Source organism: Mesocricetus auratus, unplaced genomic scaffold (assembly GCF_017639785.1).
Source record: "Mesocricetus auratus isolate SY011 unplaced genomic scaffold, BCM_Maur_2.0 Super-Scaffold_100676, whole genome shotgun sequence".
NCBI classification, from domain to species: Eukaryota; Metazoa; Chordata; class Mammalia; order Rodentia; family Cricetidae; genus Mesocricetus; species Mesocricetus auratus.
This window is the reverse complement of record NW_024429266.1, coordinates 87,193,051-87,212,482: the sequence shown is the minus strand read 5'-3', so window position 1 is coordinate 87,212,482 and position 19,432 is coordinate 87,193,051. Positions and strand designations below refer to the sequence as shown.

The following is a 19,432-nucleotide window of genomic DNA, read 5'->3' as shown; positions in this document are numbered from 1 at the left end:
TCATCCAGGCCTAAAGACAGCAGGTTACCTAACCCAAACAGAGCCGGGATCTGGGGAGGGAGCACAGACCAGGCTGGGGAGAACTCTGTGCATAGTGAGCAGAAAGTCCACATGGGAGGACAGAGCAGCAGGACTCAGCAGGTGAAGAACACAGACACCAAAACCAGGTGTCTCCCAAACAGAGACTGAGGAAGACAGAACTGTAAGAGCTAGCACTGGATGGCAATTTCAGGGTATGCACATGAACTTACATGCAGTAATGACTGTGACCACACACACACACACACACACACACACACACACACACACACACACACGCATGCACACACATTCTCCCCACTGAGAGCCCTGAAGCAGTAATGTGCAGCAGCAAAACAGATTCGTCACTCGGACCAAGGCTTCTCACTGTCATTTCCCACTAAAATGAGTCCAGCTTCTACAGAGATGCATCCAGTTAACTCCAGAGCTGGGCTAGGGAAATTCAAGATGATCCCCAAATACTTTGTTTTTGTCAGAGTCCTCAGCAGAAGGCAGGGACACAATTAAGATGCAGAAGCCAGCTTGAACATTCCATTGGCCAAATAAGGACAATCTGAGCATCAAAATTAATGATAGCAATGGATTACAGCTTGTTAAATTAAAATGGGATCCCAAAAGTATTTAATTTATAGCAATAACTCAGTAAGTGAATGGAATGCTTGATGATGAATGAGCAATAAGCAGTTCCTGGGTACTGACATTCAAAAGATTTATTCATTATGAAAGGAGGGAACAGTCAATGTGTAGGAGTCCGACAGACATGTTTCCATCAAGCAATCAAAGTGACACCCGCAAGCAACAAGCAGAGACCATGCTGCTTGATGGGACATATTACAGGAGGAAAATAAACAAATGTTATTTTTGGATATTCTGACCAAAGGTGTCCAGCCTTGTGAAATACACCAGATAACCGAAATTGAAAGCTACCCTACAGTCAGGCATATTGAGGAGCTTTCCAGACCAAAAGAAACCAGAGATGGGGCAATCAGACAGTGTCCTCAACTCCGTTCTGGATGAGGGGGACACTGGGGTCCCTTTCTGGATCTTGAGTGGCATCTGTGCACCGAATGGTTACAACGGGACTGTGTGAACTTCCTGAGTCTAGCGGGGGCCGGAAGGATCGTTGCTGCTCACGCTGGGATAGTCTGAACACACGGATGCTGAGCCCATGAGTCTGGGAAGCCCTGGGATTCTGCCTAGTTCATCTGCCCAGGGACCACACCAGACATAGTCAGGATCTGGGGAACCGCTGAAGGACATCTCTCTTGGCCCCAAATACCCTCCTCACTGTTCCAGGGCCAGCCTCTAGTCTTCCTCTGGGAACAACCCCCTCCCATCTCTATGCTTTGAATCGGATGGCACAAAGCATATAATCTGGGCATGCAAGCAACCTGTTCTCCAGACGGTTCAAGGCTAATCCTGAGACCCAGACAGTGGGATGTAGGGCTGAGGCCTGGCTGGACAGACACAACCTCTATAGACTGTTCCTAGAGGCCCCTGGAACCCCAAGGCTGGTATCTCAGGCCTGATCTTTTGCTTTCTCACTACCAAAGGCCAGAAGATCTTTTTAATTCCACCACAAAGCAGCTGTGTAAGCTGAGCCGACTTTATCTGCGTTTGCCTTAGTGACCTCAGTAAAACAGGGTGCTTGGGGGGGGGTTCTGAGGACACATGACAATAGCCACACGCCATGCTTTATACCATAGCTACCATGGAGTAGATGCCCAGTAATCCCCTAGTCTATGGCTCCCTACAGAGATAAGAGGTGACATTTCACTAGTCTGTTTTAGGTCACCATCAGCATTGGGAGTGCTCTCACACGGGATGTGATAAGCTGAGAGATAAAGATGGTGACGGACGGATAAAGCTGAACATTTTGCTGTAAAACCACCATTATCTCTTGGTTCCAGAAATTTCTGCATAGTCTGGCTACTCAACTTATATCTAGCTGGTTCCCAGTCCATACTGGGTTGCTTGTATAAAGATATAACCAACGGAAATAAATGAGTAACATTGCAGGTGCCATCAAGTCCCTGTTTTTTGGTGTTTTTTTTTTTTTTCCTCCCATCACAAGCCCAGGCCCGTGATCAGAAATCCCTTTCAACTGTCTTTATTCTACTGCCATCCTGTGGCTGACCTGTGCCACTGCAGCGCCAAGGGGCGGCTGCTGCGGAGATCTGTGTCATCTTTGTCCTCAGTGGGCTCCGCAGGAGGCAGCAAGCCCAGGGAGAAGGGTCCCGCCAGCGGGAGCAAGCCTGGGTGAGCATCACCAGTCTTGAATGGACTTCTGTTTGATGAACTTCAAGGACAGATAGTACAGGAACAGGAAGCCACAGCTGATGCCGATGACGATGAGGTAGATAGCATAGAGCGGGTGTGAGTTCAGGTCCATGGTCGTGACCATCTGCCGACACGGACGACACTTGGTGAGCTCCCACGGATGCCGCCCCCTCGGTAGCACTTGGATTGAGAATTCCCAGCCTTCACTACTCACCTTGTCTCCGGGGACCGAGAGGGTGAGGTTGCCGATCTGCACTGTGTAAGGGTAGCCGTTGAATTGAATCTGCATCAGCCCGGCAAAGCACCAGTGGAGGAAAGACAGGTTGGAAATCCACGCGGGTACTGAAAACGGATGGACGGCAAAGCTCGGTTAGTCACACGGTCTCTTCTGCCACGTCTCGATGCCCTGCCTAAGTCTCCAGCTGCTCCTGGAGAGAGGACTCATGCTGGCTGGGGCCAGGAGAAGAGTCCTCAGAGGATCGAGGGACACAAGAAACAAGGGAGCAAAGAAAGGAACAATGCCTGTGGCTGGGGACACTGTGCCAAGGAGGCCCAGGAGTCGCCTTGATCACACCCTTGACCCCTACCAACTCTAGATAGTCATTGCATTATGCAGCATATGCTCAGCCAGCCCCGCACCACAGACCCTGACCCTGGGGAGCACTCTGCTGGGAGAGGAGGACCCTGACCCCAGGGAGCACTCTGCTAGGAGAGGAGGACCCTGACCCCAAGGAGCACTCTGCTGGGAGAGGAGGACCCTGACCCCGGGGGAGCACTCTGCTGGGAGAGGAGGACCCTGACCCCAGGGATCACTCTGCTGGGAGAGGAGGACCCTGATCCTGGGGAGTACTCTGCTGGAAGATGAGGAAGCTGCAAGCCCTGCCAGGGTGTCAAGAAAGGCTGGCTGAGCAGACAGTGTCGGGCAATGGTGAGTGTAGAAGAGAGGCCCCATAGGCTCTGCAATGGGAGGGTCGAGGTGCTGGAGGCTGGGGGTGGAGGTGCAGGGGACAGCCGAGAGCCAGCAGCTCTGAGAGGCTTTGATAAAGAGGGACAGGAACTCGTGCCTCAGAAAGCTCACTCTGCCTACCTGAACACTGAGAAGACCACCGAGAGACCGGACCATTGCAGCGGCACAGGGTTCAATGATGAGGGTCAGGGATGTGATTAAGCCAAGCAGGGGGGGGGGGGGGGGGCGGTTCAGGCCTGGCTCCCCGGTGGATGTTGATGGAGGGAGTCAGGGTGACTTCTGGCTATGTGCGAGGGCTGTGAGGAAATGTCCCCTGTCCCCCAGCCTGCAGTGCAGCTGGCAAAGGCATGGAGAGACGCCTAACCGAGGAACTCTCACCTCTAGATGAGGACGTAAGCAGCCATGGAGGCTACAGATGCTTGGGCAAGCGGGGCAGGGGGCCTCACCTGCCCACATGTTCCCCAGGTTTATCATGAAGCCCGCGGTGAGGTAGAAGGAGTTGTAGAGAGCGTTGCAGAAGAAGGAGGACATGTGGAAGGTAGGTAGCAACGCAGAGGCAGCCAGAGCCATGGCCCTGCAGCAGAAGACCACCAGCCACACCAGCAGGAAGTGCAGAAGGAAGAGCTCGGGGACCGGCCGCAGGTTGGTCAGCCAGTAGATGGGCATCCCATAGATGATGACGTAGGCACAGTGCTCAGGCAGCTCGCCTAGGACCTGCAAAGCACAGCCCTCACTCGCACAGGGAGCCAACACCCGTGTTTGCTGGTGTCTGAAGATGTCTTACACAGCGGCAGCTCCCGGGATGCAGGCAGTTCCTTCTCGGTGAAGGATCCTTTGCTGGGAGGGGAGGATCCTGACTCTGGGGAGCACTCTGCTGGGAGAGGAGGACCTTGACCCCGGGAGCACTCTGCAGACAAGACCCATGAACCTGACCTCTCCTCCAGCTTCTACTGCAGGAGCATCTCAGAGCTGGGCTCCGTGGAGGCAGCTGGTATATACTCTGCAAGACCTGACTCAGTTCTCCACCCTTCCTGCACAGACCTGGTAGCTGTGTGGCTTTATGAGAGTCATATAGTCACTGAGCCTCTTCCTGAAAACACCTGTCTGTCTTACTCAGGAACTCTGGAGACGTAAAGTACCGCTGGGTGTTCCCCTCTTCTCTCCGTTGGTTCTGCCTAGAGAAGTTATCATTTCTATTTCTCTGCCCCAGCCTTTCTGTGGACCATTTGATGACTAGCAAGCCTCTGAAACTCTTCTAGAGAATACGATATCTGCAGCCACAGTGAGTGCACGGCCCAGTGTTTCCACAAAGCCCTTTCCTGCCACGTCTGCATGACGCCCTGCAGCATTTGCTCTCGGCCCTGACCTTGGCGAAGAAGTATGGACCAGCAGTGTACAGCCCATCTTCCAGCTCGTAGTACAGCATCGACCGCTCCGAATGACCTAAGGACGGGGAAGGAGACAGTGAGTCAAAGTCATCTATAGTGTTACTGATGTTGCGTCTCTTGTAATATACCACTGAAAGCAGTGATATGAAGCTAGTGTGTTATTCCCTGGCAGAACACTTGCCCAGCATGAACAGAGCTAGAGGTTCAACCCCCAGAACTGTGTGTGTGTGTGGGGGTAGTTATACTTTCTGAATTTGTTCGTATGCTTTGTAAATCACAGACATCCTACTCCAGGTGTTGCACGGGTTCTCCGGGTATTGTCGCTGCCAAGTATGAATCCTGTTTGGATGGGAACAGCTACGACACCACGATCTGCTTTCATTGCGTGCTAATATTAATGTGTAAACTTTTGAAACAGTTGCTGCATTTATCACACAAGCATGATGAAATAGTTCTACAAAGCCGCTGTCCCAAGAGTCCTGGGAGAAACACAGGGGGAAACTGAGGTTCCCGGTGTAGCTGCTGATGTCTCTATCCAGCTGCCCCACAGTCCGGTGAGGAGAGCAGGTGGCACTCACATTTGGAAACGACATCCAGAATGACATTGAAAGGGATGAGAGCTCCTATCATGAACAGGAGGGCTGATGTGTCCGTGAAGGAGAGTGGCTTGGCATCGTGGCCATAGTAAAGGAAGCCAATGATGAGAGACATCAGGCAGGCTTCTGCCCCATGGATGAGCAGGGTGGGCAGGTCTCGGAAGTCGTTGGAAATCTGACGACTTTAAAGAAAGAAAGGAAAAAGGAGTGTCAAAGGAACAACATGCCTTAGGAATGCCATATCATTGCCAGAAGCCTTATTTCCTCTCATGCCGAATGTGGACTATAATATATAAACTAAGTCAGAACCGACAATAACGGGCACGGAATATATGATTATTGTCTGGGAGGTGTCCTCCTTGTTTCAGTTTTGAGTCAGGGTCTGTAGTTATACAGCTCAGGGTGGCCTTGAATGTGAGAGTCGCCTTGGGTCATCTCCTCCCCAGTACCGGCATTTCAGACATGCACCACCACCACACAGCGAATGGTCACTTTTTATCATCAGTAACGAGTTTACTTACAGGGAAAAATAAAGTATGTCATAAAGACGTTGGCCAAAGTGTGTCTCGTAATGGTACAAGCCCCCCAGTGAAGAGACCATCCAAAATGACTACACTAAATGAGAGGCTAAACTATAATACTTTAATCTGAGACAGGCAGGACATAGTTTGAATGGCTGACTCCTAAACAATACATGAACCTGCTCCCATGCCTCTTCACGTGCAGAACACCCCCACACCCATAAAGATAGGTGTGGTGGGTGCACCTAGCTTTCAGTGAGCGTAGTACAGCAGGGACTCTGCCCCTCCCAGGTCTGACTTTCTTACATGACTATTTCCATGATGACTGCCACTAATGCGATTTTATTTTTGTTTAGACGGTAAGATTATCGGGAATGCCCCGTGTCACGGGAGAGCCAGGCTGGTCCTAGGGATGCTGGCTTTCCAACAATTTTACGGCTTGCTCCCTCCCTTGAATTCCCCTTTGATGGGAATGTTTTACTCTTGTTGGGGAAGTCCTGTGTATATGTCAATAAATTACTGCTGGCCAATAGGAATCTAGATAGGTGGGGCTAGGAATCCAGGAGGATTCTGGGAAGGAGAAACACAGGAGAGTTCGAGATGTAACGCCATGGGGTAGGAGCCCGGAACTATTCTCCAGTAAGAGACATACTTAGATGAACAATTATGGGGTAATTACTTAAGTCAGAGCTAGCCAGTAAGAAACAAGGAAGGCCAACAGCTTCATAATTAATACAGCGTCTTGTGTGTTATTTGGGGACTACAACGTGGCAGAGCCCAGGCGACTGGCGGGTGATAAACCAAATCGGCAAGCAAGGAAAGCTTCCCATAACATACTCTGACACTCAGAGGCATGGGGGAGCAAGGGACCAACAGAAAAAGACACTTACCGGATCAGGGTGGTGAACTGTTGCATCACCCCAGGCATCCTAGCAGCGGTCCTGCAGTCCGTGTCCTGTGGAAGGGTCCGGCTGTCGGGAAACGGTGTGTGATCAGGGTAGGGGGCCCCACCCCAGCGAACTTCCCGCTCAGGCAACTGACCCACTGTACCTGACTGCATAGGGAACCATGTCCGCTTCCTTTGTCTCTGCTTTCCACAGAAAGTCATCGAAGCCTCGCACTTTCTCTAGAAACAAGGCTGCGAGTGACCGAGCCTTTTCCATGGTGGCCATTTCCTGTTCTTTGCTGCGTCTGTCAATGCTAGTCAAGTCCACTGCAAGCAGAAGATGCAGGGCCATGGGCGACCTGGTCCCCGGAAGCTCTCCCCACCCTCTGGGAAGCTACTCTGACACAGGGTCAGAGTAAGAGAGGCAGAGAGGCCTGGTTCCCTCACTCTGCCTGATTTGACGATATAAGCAGGCGCCTCAGTTGGACTACAGATCGGGAAGTGGCCAGTAGTGGAGGTCCTGGCCCCAGCCCCCGGTCCCACCCCCAGACTCATCCCAGGGATGTCCCTAGAGTGGACAGTTGCCCTCGGGGCCAGGTGCCTCATTGTGGATATATGATAGTTCTAACTCCAGTTGTATATACATTTGCCTATTGTTGCGAATTCATAACTTGACCTTCCAAGTGGTCGGGTGCCGTGGTCCAGCCAAGTACAGTGCTCACACTGCCCATGCTAAGCTTTGCCCTGGGGGAGTCTAGGGCAGCCCGCCCAGTTGGGGAGCCAGGTCACTGGGAGCTACCTTTGGGATCTGAGAAGACACTATCCTGCGGGTGGCAGTCCCGCCCTGCAACCCCTCTCCCTCCAATGCCCGAAAGGGCCAGGTCTAGCAATCACAGCTAGGACCATCCTATCCCCTGAAGACTGACTCTAGGACTGTACACGGTTGGGGTCTACTGTTCACCATTCTCCTTCTTCTGCTTTCATGGCACAGCACGAGAAAAGATCATTTGCGGGGAGTGGGATCACTGTGAACCACACAGGTTCCCTCTGTGCAGGCTACAGCTCACATTTCACATTTTCTGGGCACTCTGGACTCCATGTGAGCAGCTCCTGCATCGTAGATTAATGGCAGCCACCTGTCCCAGGCCTAGTAAACAAGACCCCGCATCCCTCCAAATAATAACAGGAGAAGTTTTTCAAGTCTCCCATGGGCACTAGGCTTTGGGCAACCCTCCCAGATTCACTTAAAACTTCCCTGGTGTCCAGGTTGGCAGCTGTCCTCTGCCCCCTTATCTGAGGGCATTGGTCAGAGCATGACCATGGGCAGGAAGTCAGGGTGGCAACTAGGACATGGGAAGGAGAGGTGACCTCTATGGAGTTCATGAGTTCCCAGAGCAGGGAAGGGAGCCAGGAGAATGACCTTCCCTCTGGGTAGCTGAAGATACTGGAATGACCGTGTGGGTAGCATGGCCAAGAGTGAAGGCTGAGGGCCAGGAACACCTGTGGGGGCTTTGGTTGTGCTGGCTCCACGGCCATGCTCAGGCACAGCAGGCCAGGGGTAAGGGTCCTCAGTTAACATGCAAAGACAGAACTGTCCTTGGAAACACCACGAAGGTGGGCACTTTGCCATCCTTAGAAGAACCTGGGGTTATAGGTCATCTAGATGGCTGGCTATAGGTACTGCTTGCCTGGGCTCTGGTACAACTAACTGGTCCCTTGTTGGCCACCCAGGCTATTCCTCAGCGCTCTTGGGGGGGTTACAGGCAAGTGTCCTGAAAAGGCCATTGCTCCCCATGAATGAAGTGGTTCATGGTATGCTTTGTGGACTAATGAGTGCCTGGGACCCCAAAGAAAGGTAAGACAGTAACCAATCAAGCAGTCTATATTCAGAGACTCACTGGTCCTGCCCTGGGCCTCCTTCCTATGCTACCTGCCTCTGTGGAACCCAAGAGGGTATGTGTGAGTGTGTGTGCGTGCGTGTGCGTGCATGTGTGTGTTGTATAAATATATTGTGTATAGTATATATACATATATTGTATAGTATATATATACATACACACACACACACATATATATATATGTAAAATGTTTCTTGCAAACTGCATAAAGGACACAACTGTACAGACTGATCCAAGACTCAAGACTTCCTGGATTATGGCCCCACCCTACCCACCTGCAAACTTCTACCCATTCCTAGCCTGTCCTGCACGGAGGGGCAATTTGTCAGAAGATTTTGTTTTGTTTTGTTTTGTTTTTTGTTTTTTGAGACAGGGTTTCTCTGTGACTTTGGAGGCTGTCCTGGAACTCGATCTTGTAGACCAGGCTGGCCTCGAACTCACAGAGATCCTCCTGCCTCTGCCTCCCTAGTGCTGGGATTAAAGGCGAGCGCCACCAATGCCCGGCCGGTCAGAAGATTTGATCCTGGCAAACGGAGCAGTTTCCCTTTTGCATGCTACCGCTCCTCCCTGGCTCCCCCTCATCTGAGGCGTGTACAACAGCGGCTCGGCTACATCTTTTCCCAGGGAGTATTTTGTGTTTGTTTGTTGTTTTGTTCGTTTGTTCCGTTTTCTTTTGTTTTGCTTGGGGGAGGGGTGTTGGCAAATGGCCGCGCACCCAGGTTGCAGGACCCCTGGCCTTGCCTACTCACCATAGAAGTCAGCGGGGTTGCTGTAGCGAGGACAAGGGTAGCCAATTTCCGTGAAGTACTGCACCATGTGCTGCGCAGCCCCCAGGTAGAGAGGGGTGCCAGATGTCATCAAGAGAACCAGGTCAAAGAGCCTGAAGATGTCGGAGCGAGGCTGGTGGAGGGAGATGAGCACCAGCCTGTTGCCTTTGGCCAGGCGGGACAAGGTTCTCACCAGGTTGTGGGCAGTGAAGCTGTCAAGGCCGGAAGTGGGTTCATCCAGAATGAGGATTCCTGAGGACATGGCACGGTGAGTCCTGAGTCAGATGTCAGGCAGGAAGTCGTCTCGCCCTCCCTCCCTCAGGCTTCCAGTGCTCACCTGGGTTCCACAGAAGCTGCACTCCGATGCTCACTCTCCGGCGCTCGCCCCCAGACACCCCACGCACGTATGTATTACCCACGCGGGTGTTGGCACACTGCCTCAGCCGCAGCTCCGCAATCACATCCTCTACCTGAGGGTGACAGGATTAGCATACAGGCTTCCGGGGCCACACATTGATTCCCTGCAGCATCCTTTGCCCCGCCCCCCTGCAGATCCATCCTGCAGACCACAGGTTGTGGATGGGGAACCAGAGACTGGGTACTAGAGGCCGGATAATTGCCCCTCTCCCCCATGATGCATCCGAAAACCCTTACACAAACAGACACACACTTATCACCCACTTGATAAGGTCCGGGAAGGGAACCCATGGGGCTAAGTACATTGACGTGTAAGGTGGGTTGGTTAGATTTCAGCTGGGCTGGGTCTTCTGGCAAAGCAGGACACTCTTAGACACCAGGGATCACCAAACAGCCAACTGGTTACCCTTTTGTCTCGCTGGGCTTGAGAGAAGCTCCTGGGCAGGCGTATTTGGGCAATGAAAGACAGGGTCTCTCGGACAGTCAGGTTGGGGAGCAGCTGGTCATGCTGGCGCACGTGCGCCACACACTTCCTCATGAGCTGGGGCGTGCTGGGCTGCCCGTTGATCCAGATTTGTCCTGATTTCATCTTGCCTCCGTGGTCTCTGCCTGTGATCACGTCTAGCAGTGAGGCTCTCCCACAGCCTGCAAAGCCAGAGACATCCCTGAGGGCAGAGTTTCTGCAGGGCTCACCTGCCAGCTACCACTCCCCACACACTCTCCAAACTCCAGGACTGCACTGCGGAAGCAGCAGAGCCCCCAGAGGAATGGACACTGTTACTGGATTGCATGGGACAACGCAAGGGGGTGCACCTTTTTTCTTCTGTGGCCAACTTGAGTGGGTGGGGACACGTTGACAATGAGGTTTCAGATAGAAGAAGGCTGGAGTCCCGATTGCTACAAGCCTGTTGCTGTCCCTGCTGCATTTCCCCTCCCGCTGCTAACCAATGGCTTTCTCCCAAGCAAGCCTGAGACTAATTGTACTGCAAAGTGTAGCAAATTTTTTTTGGCTAAAAACACACACACACACACACACACACACACACACACACAAAAAACCTTGGCAACGTCTCATCATTCATCATCGTTTGGCTCCAAAGTGGCTTTGTGCAAATGACCAATTTGTAACATTCATAGCCTATCTTTGAAGAATTCAAAACTACAGGGTATTTGGTGGTGCACACCTTTAATTCCAGCACTGGGGAGGTAGAGGCCCAAGAGTAGGAGGCCAGCCTGGTCTACAGAGCAAACTCCAGGACAATCAGGTCTACACAGAGAAACCCTGCCTCAAAAAACAAACAAAGATACAAATGGAAAAAAACCAAAACAACAACAAGAACCACAAAAATCTACAACCTACGTTGAGAAATGTAAGGAAAAACAACAGTTAGGTAATAGATGGAGCATCATTCTCAAGCATAGCCCAATGCATAACATCCACATGTATCTAATCTATAGCCTTTTCTCATTTTAAAAATCAGTGTCTGCTCTTTCTCGGCCTTAAAAAAAAAGAAAATGATCCCTTCATTCACTTCTGAACAACGTATTAAAGTGTATTAATTTGGAGGAGAGAGCATCACATCAGATCTAGTCTCCAAAAGAATTTGATGAGGTTTTCACTCCATGGTTGTTTGGTGACAGGGTCTCGCTGTGTAGCCCTGGTTATCCTGAAACTCACTCTGTAGACCAGGCTGGCTCAAACTCAGAGATCCTCCTGCCTCTGTCTCCCAAGTGCTGCGATTAAAGGCACATGACAGACACCACCACTGGCTCTCCTATAACTATTTAAGCTGTAATGTGAGCACTCCTTAAGTTGGAGAGCACACACCTGTCACCGAGCTGAAGACATTCTGCCTGGCTCTCCCAGGAAAGGTTTGGGTTTTCTCACCATGGAGGCTTTTATGGAATTAATAGCTTCTTTTTCTTTTGTAAACAAGGCAACCGCCTATAGACAGTATATGACAAGTCCTCCTTGACACATGTCACATGCTGCCTGCAAAATCCAAGAGCCCAGGGGTCTTTGGATGTGACCCGCTTGCTTAGTGTTCAGGGGCTCAGAGTGGGGGCATCTGGTAGTCTGCCTGCTGGGTGTGCCCCATTAAGGCTTCTTGAAAGGTTAGGTTGAACAAAATATCCCCAAGAGGAACCAGAGAGAGAGAGGCCTCAGCCCTGTTCCAGGTTCAGCCACAGACACTGCTGCTAGCCTCTGTGAGTGCAGGGGCCTGTGCCAGCATTCACAGGTACCAGGGGATCCCCTGTCAGAGGGCAGGAAGGTCACACGTCCTAAGCAAGCCTGTGGCAAAAGACAGAGGCACCTAGTGCATTTGGGCAAACGAAGAGCCTAGCGCTCAAGAGTCTTATAAGGTGGCTGCTGTTGCCTCCCCAGTAACTTCATGAACTGGAAAAGCCTTTTGTATGGCTGATGCTACAGAACCAGGCAAATGCTTGGAGCTATTTTTTTTAGAATATTTAAAAATTATTATTATGGCTGGCATGCATATTCATATTCCTTGTGTGTGGTACTAATGAAAGCACTTGAAGTCACAGGAAGTGTAATGAATAAATCCTTCTAAGAAGGTTCAACAATCAGAAGCCAAGCAAAGCTGAGCCTGAACCTGAACATTAGTCAACATGATTCCTGCTCCGGCTCTCTGAATTCCACCTTCCTTACTAAAAATCAGGGATGCTGCTGGCTAGAGGAACATATAGACCAAGCCTTCATCGGTATTCATCGTCATTGACTGAGTAATGGCCCACGTGTCTCCTGGATGCCCCACAAAAACAGCTACAACAAGAAGTGTCATCAGACATGATAAGTCAAGCTAGCTTTTTCTTGTTTAGGTAAGAGTCACAAGGTCAGGGCCAGAGTGACAGGGCTTGAATGAGTGTGCATGTTGTTTCAGTTACAAAGTGCGTTTACATATCGTAGCCCATTTGATCTTTGGTTAGACAGTAAACAGCTCTATCAGAAGAGTGTAAAAGTTTGAAACAGATGTTTGAAGTGTTGAGTAATCCTTCCTTCTGGAAATGATTAATTAAAAAGTATAAAGTACTCTCTCTAACGCCGTGTAAAGGAGTCCCGGGAAGAGCTAAGTGCAAGACAGTAGCTCTAGCTAAATTTGCATCTTCAGGAGACTCACTCAACTTTTTTGGATTTATTGTTCTCATCTGTCAAATGAGCGTGTGTGTGTGTGTGTGTGTGTGTGTGTGTGTGTGTGTGTGCATGCGTGCACACATGCGCATGTAAGACAGAGTGCTAGTGTGCTCGCTCATGTGCGTGTGAATGTACACATATGTGTGTGTACATGTGTATTGACACAAAGAACACTCTAGAAGTACAGAGGACCAGGGGATTTGAAAATCTTCCTAAAATGCTTCCAAACAGGAAGGGAGGAAGGCAGAATATAATAAGGAAAACAAACTGTTCTCCAAGCCCCTCACACCTGTGAGGTTCTGTAATTTCAGATTTGACTCATGAAAGTGGCTGCCTGAGACACCCTGAGGATCTGGCTCTTTGCAGATGGTTGAAGGTTATGCTGGGACTGTGGAGGGGTCAGTGGCGTCGGGGCCCTGCCGAGTCATTGTCTGGCCATGACCTGAGTCTGGCTGTGGAGGGACATGGTGTTCTGAAGCTGCCTGTACATTGTCTCAGTCCAGTGTTAACAGGAGGCAGACACTGTGGCTACAGCTTCAGGTGGACCAGAGTCACACTCAGATTCACAACAGCAGCAACATCCAGGAGTTAGGGGATGCAGGAGGTGACATTTGAACCCAGATCTGTCTGGCCCAGACCCTGTGTTCTCACCCACTCTGCTATCTTACTCTGTCTTTCTCAGAGTTCTACAAGCAGGATCCATGACCAAAGGCTATTCTGCATCCCGGGGGAGAAGAGCCATTGCTCACGGCGGCCTCCGTTGGTACCTGAGCTTCCTATGATGGCCAGCATCTGCCCACTCCTCACTTTGAAGCTCAGATTCTGAATGCCCAGATCACAGGCGTCTTTGCTGCTGTGAGACCTCCAAGGTATCTTGAACTGAGCCAACTGCTCAAACCAAGGCACCTGAGAGGCGACATTCACCTGTGGGGAAACAGAAGCAGGGTCTGTTCAGCTCTCCCGTGCCTTGTGTAACTCATCTCTCAGGAGACACCATGCTCCCGAGACACAACAGATCTCAAGGCACGTAGATCCTACCCAACATGGCAGTGAGACCCTACCGTCCTGTTCAAGTATAGAGTTAAGGGGACCAGAAAGAATGTGGAATAGCAGAAAACAGTGTCTACCACCTGCAAGGTGTTACAATGACCACATCGGATCATTTTTCCCATCTACTGTTCATTGCGAGCATATGGCGTGGGTACTAGTGTCATCTGTTTCACAGACCCTGTTTAAAGCAATTAGAGAATTTGCTCAAGCTGACACAGTTTACAGCTCATGGCAGAGCAGAGAAAGGTTACAAAGTGGCTCATTCCTTTACTCTAGCTCACACCCACAAGAAGGCCAGCTTGGGACTTTGAATTTTACCATCCCCCTTGGGCAGCAGGTAGTCTACCCCTGGGAAAGTGGGGGAATCGGAGTCATTGAATTCTGACAAGGGCATTGCTGAGACCCTCCCATCATTCTGGATACTTTATCTGCAATAGAACAACGCATTTTATAAACTAGACCATAGATAGATAAATAGACAATAGATTATATAGATAGATATAGATGATAGATATAGATAGATGATGGATTACATAGATGATAGATATATAGATTTGATAGATGATAGATAGATGTAAAACAATGGAATTTCAATAAACTGTTGTTTAGTTAAGAGGCTACTGTTAATTTCTTAGTTTTGGTAACTACAATGTAGTTTGCAAGATGTTGACTTTGAGGGAAGCCACACAAAGGCTATGTGGAAACACTGTGTTTTGCAGTGTGTTTTCTCCAGGTAGGTACATGCACACGCGGGTGCCAACGCACCTTGCACATACGTGTGTGGGGGTCAGAAATGAGTGGTGCTGTCTTCTTTAATTGTTCTCTACCTTACTTTTGAGGCCTGCTCTCTTGCTGAAACAACTGAATGAGATCCATGGACACCCCTGGCTCTGGGACTGCAGAATGTGCCTCCCAGGCCAGATTTTCTTCTATGTGTTCTGGAGATCTGAGCTCAGGCTCTCACGCATGTGCCTCAGGCACTTTCCTGAGTTGGCCATCACCCCAGCCCCTTTGATATCTGTTGGTCTGTCTGTCTGTCCGTCCATCCGTCCATCCCTCCATTCATCCACCCACCTGTCTACATCTACCTATCTATCTATCTACCATCTATCTTCTATCTATCATCTATCTTCTATCTATCTATAAGATTTACATATAATATATACATAGCTATATCACATATATCTAATATACACACATATTATGTGTATATGATATATATATATATATATATATGCTTAGAGTGATTTCAGATTTTAAAGTCATGAGTTCCAGAGGCATTTCCCACAGGTCTTCACAGTGAACCTTAACATCTTCCCAGGGGTCTCCATCCTTTGCACATCTCTGGCTGAAGGTGGGAGCTTGCACCAGGGGAGACAGAACTTCATCCTTGGGGTTAGAGAACCTACAGGTTGGGCTCACCCTTGGTCTCCCCAAACATTTTGTTACCTGCCCACTTTTCTCTGCTCAACTCAGGCACGTGCCCCTACCTGGTAGGTGAGATCTCTGACCTCCAGAGTGTTAGACTGACCACTGTAGGTGAAGTACAGGCTGTTGTCACTTTCAGGGGAGAACAAGCTGTCCTGGAGGCCCTGCAGGGAGACATGGCAGGTGAGGGCCCCCTTCAGAGGTAACTGAGGACATAGAAGACAGAGGAGGGGACCTGAGTGTCATGGGCAGCTGCTGGCACTGGGGTCGAGGTTCCACACCGACAGGAGTTGGGATCATCCATGTGGTGCGTCATGACTGAGAAAAATGAGAACATTGATGGGGGTGTGTCACCTTTCAGGAGGCCCTGGGCTTTCCCGGGGACAGCTGCAGCCTCAGAGACCCTCAGTCTCAGGCTGGCACACCTGAATCCACAGTGCCACTCCAGATGCCAATGGGAGCCAGTAAACTAATGTTTGGCTTTCACTTCCCATACCTGGCCTAATGTCATCTACTGTCAAATAGACACACCATGAAAAAGAGACAGACAACAGCGAGCTGACCCTGAGTATCCCTTACAGTGGTAAGGGATTTTGTGGAACAAAGCCCTTGAATAATCCTTTGGGTTACATTTCAGAGGGAGTTCTTACAGTCACCATCATTATTGCCATCATCACCACAATGACTATGTCATTGTTATTGTTGGGGTGGCAGTATATTCAAATTGTCTGTGTGATCATTTGATACATGTGTTCAACGGGTAATGATCAAGTGGGGGTGCTCAGCATCTCCATCCCCTCCACCATTTATCATTACTTCATGATGGAAAACATCAAATACTTCTCTTTGGTCATCTGTTTTTGAAACTGAAATTTTAAAAAAATTTAATTTTGCGTGTGTGAGTGTTTACCTTTGTGCATGTGTGTGTGGCAGGTATGTGTCTGGTACCCTCAAAGATCAAAAGAGGTCATGGAGTTCTCTGGACCTGGAGTTATGGTGCTTATGAACCATTCTGTGTGTGACGGGACCCAAATCCTGTTAACTCTGCAAGAACAGCAAGTGTTCTTAATGTCTGAACCACCTCTTCAGCCTCATTCTCTGAACTTTATTTTAAAAAATGTGTGTGTATATATATGCACATACACACAGGTGTATATATATATATTTATGTGTGCACATGTATGCATATACACACACAGATGTATATATAAGTGGGTATATGTGTATGTGTGTGTGTGTGTGTGTGTGTGTGTGTGTGTGTGTGTGTGTAAGCTGTGGTCACCCCACTGTGCTTCAGAACACTAGGACTCAGTTCTCCCATCTCATTTTAATGCTCAATATCTGACCACCCACCATTCCCTCGCCTGCTCCTTTCAGCACTGGTAATACGATTGTGCTCTCTGCAGTGGGGCTATATAGTGGGGCTGCTCTTTGGTTTTTCTGTGTTGGGTAATTAAATCCATGGCCTCAAGCCCGCTAGGCCAAGTCCTGTAGGGACAGAACCACGTCCCAGTCCCTAGGTTTTTCTTGTTTGCAAATCAATTATCTTCTAGAGAGGTCTTAGTTGATTTACATCAGATAGGAATTAGTTCTTTAGTTGCTTCTGCAGACACAAAGTTTCCATTGAATTCAGGGGTGGAGAGACTGCTCAGAAGGGATCACTAGACACTTTGTGTCTTATTGTGTCTGGTGGTCTGTGGTGAGCTCCCAAGTTACCCTGCTGTTGGGACTTGAGAGGCATGGAGATCCTAGGGTTTAGACGGACATGGAGGACAGAATGGAAGACAGGGAGGACAGAAGGGTGCAGCTGAGCAGTGCCCAGCTCACTACTCAGATTCACTCAGGCCCACGCACCCCAGCCACCATGGAGAGCTTGGTTTTCCAGGAGCCACAGAGAGAAATCAGCTTCCGGGAAAAAAATCGTGTCTGGCTTATGGATGACTTCTGTTTCATTTTAAAATATTTTCCTTGGCACCCAGGAAGGATTTGTTAGATTCTTCCCGAGGTTTTGACAAATTCTCTGTATTTTTCAAAGACTTAAATATCTACTCAGCTGACACGCTAATCAGTATGACTGTCAGAACATCATTTGAATGTGTGACAGGTGACACCCAAAAAAAATGAAAGCGGCTTTTTATTTGTAGGAACTGGCTCTACTCCTTCAGGGCTATAGTGTAATGTCTCCTCACAGTAACTTCTGTTTAGATTTCTGAGTCAGAAGCACAGACAGGTGGGGTAACTCAGAGGGCACCACAAGGGAGAAATGTGTGGAGGACCGAGGCTGGCAGGGACGAAAAGGGTAAGTCTCCAGCCCAAGGCACATGCCTGGCCCTCCACTGACACCTCCAGACATGATTTCACCTGTCATTGCTGAGACCCAGGCTTTCCTGTCCCCATTCCTGTAGACCAGCAGCCCTGCCACCCTGATACTCAAGGCCAGCAGTCCCTGCGTAGACAGCCCTAATCTCATTCGTCCTCCCGGGCCACCTTCCTGAGCAAGGGCTGTGCCACTCAAGGGGCATGCTCGGAGGCTAGAGGAGCGACTGTCTGTAGGTGGCCTGCCTAGAATGTGGGTGGGAAGAGCATGTGGCCCCTGTACGATGAGTTCCTTGTAGGGTGAGCCACTGGGTAGGCAGAAAAGGGGATGGCATGGACCAGAAGCCGGCTCCTCAAGAAGTCCGGGGTTTCTAACTTTACAAGCAGAGGTGAGAAGGTGGAAACCATCGAACAGCTGTTAGCTTGCCTGAACAGCTTGCAAGTTTGGAGCCACAGACTCATTGTTTTTATTCAAGGCCCCATGGTTGTCAGTGGCAAGCCACCACAGGGCACCTGCAAAACAGGATGGAAGAGGAGGGACTTGGAAGTGACAGGACCACTCGTGGAGACAGGATTCGGACCATTCTTTGCCTCTTTAGCTGTGGTGGTAACCTAAGGGGTGAAAGACTCCAAAGCAGCCACCGACTTTATATTCTGCTCAGGAAGGCAGCATCGGCGTTCCAGGTGACAGAGGGAGTTATTGTCTCATTGGTGTCTGCCTTGTGGGGAATTCAGACAGCAGATTTGGCTGCTGCTGTGGCAGTAGATTTGGCTAGATAGTAGTGCCTGTGTTGGTCAATCCCAGGCCAGGGCAGGGGACTATGGCCTCCCTGTCGGAAGTGAATGTTTCCTTCTTGTCTTTCTCTCTAGAAAAGTGGGCGGGGCGTGGAAGTCAAGAGTGGGGAAATTTTCCCTGTCTTTCAATATTGCTTTCTTCTTCAAAGTCCGCCTACCGCCCCACTCAGAGGCCGTTTATCAGGCAAACATTTCTCTGGCGTGATGGGAAAGGAAGCCTTGGACCTCTGCTTCCCAGCCAGCTGGCTGCTGTCTGTTCATTCCATGTCTCTCCCAGTTCATAAGATTCCAAGCGTAGACGTTCGGACCCCCCTCCCCCCATAAAAGACACTTGTCATCCTCTCACTTCTGTGTCTTGGCTACCACTGAGATTGTTTTTGGCCTGACAGCCACATGGGCCAACACTCTATCAGAAAAGCCCTGGCTTTCCTGTGAGTGTGAGAGTTTCTGTGATGGAATGTCATTTGGAAACCTACACCAATTCCAGTCACCCACGAGAACATCGGGGAAGTGACCTCAGAGGTCTCCTAGCTCCTGAGTCTGCTCCCATCAGCCCCACAACATTGAGGGGACAGGGCCTCATCTCCACTCTACTCGAGGCCTAGGTGGAGAATTAGGACTAAAATTTATGAGGTAGGAAAGAAAGGCCAGTTCCACTCTGCCCCCACCCCAAGACCAAACTTACTCACCGAAGCATCAAGTACAGCCCCATTCCACAGCCGGGTCTCCTCTGTGGTCTTCTCAGTCACGACCTGTGACATTTGTTCCTCTGGGTGGCTGCTGTGGGCCTTCACTGCTCCTGGCCAGGCCAATGCTCTCTCTGTCTTTGTTCCTTAGAGCCGGGCCACCTGAGCCCTCCTCCTCCGTGCCAGCCTTTTTCCCAGCATTCCTCTCTGGCAAGCCCTCCTACAAACACACTGTGTGTTCTGC

At 50.0% G+C, this 19,432-nt stretch overlaps 1 protein-coding gene across 2 annotated transcripts; it reads right to left on the bottom strand.

Annotated features, from left to right (window-relative positions):
- Positions 1–734: 734 nt before the first annotated feature.
- On the bottom strand, positions 735–19,405 carry Abcg8 (ATP binding cassette subfamily G member 8). Of its 2 annotated transcripts, XM_005077296.4 has the most exons (13): positions 19,192–19,405; positions 15,454–15,555; positions 13,681–13,837; positions 10,166–10,404; positions 9,680–9,812; positions 9,325–9,594; positions 6,842–7,004; positions 6,682–6,762; positions 5,253–5,452; positions 4,653–4,729; positions 3,733–4,000; positions 2,534–2,661; positions 735–2,443 (listed from the first exon to the last, which is right to left on the bottom strand). In XM_005077296.4, exons 1-13 carry the CDS (start codon positions 19,261–19,263, stop codon positions 2,306–2,308), a joined length of 2,028 nt encoding a protein of 675 aa, XP_005077353.1. In that variant the 5' UTR covers positions 19,264–19,405; the 3' UTR covers positions 735–2,305. The 2 variants fall into 2 exon arrangements, with proteins under 2 accessions (XP_005077353.1, XP_040594327.1); XM_040738393.1 differs by lacking the exons at positions 13,681–13,837; positions 15,454–15,555 and having other exon boundaries at positions 19,192–19,404.
- Between the last annotated feature and the right edge of the window lie 27 nt (positions 19,406–19,432).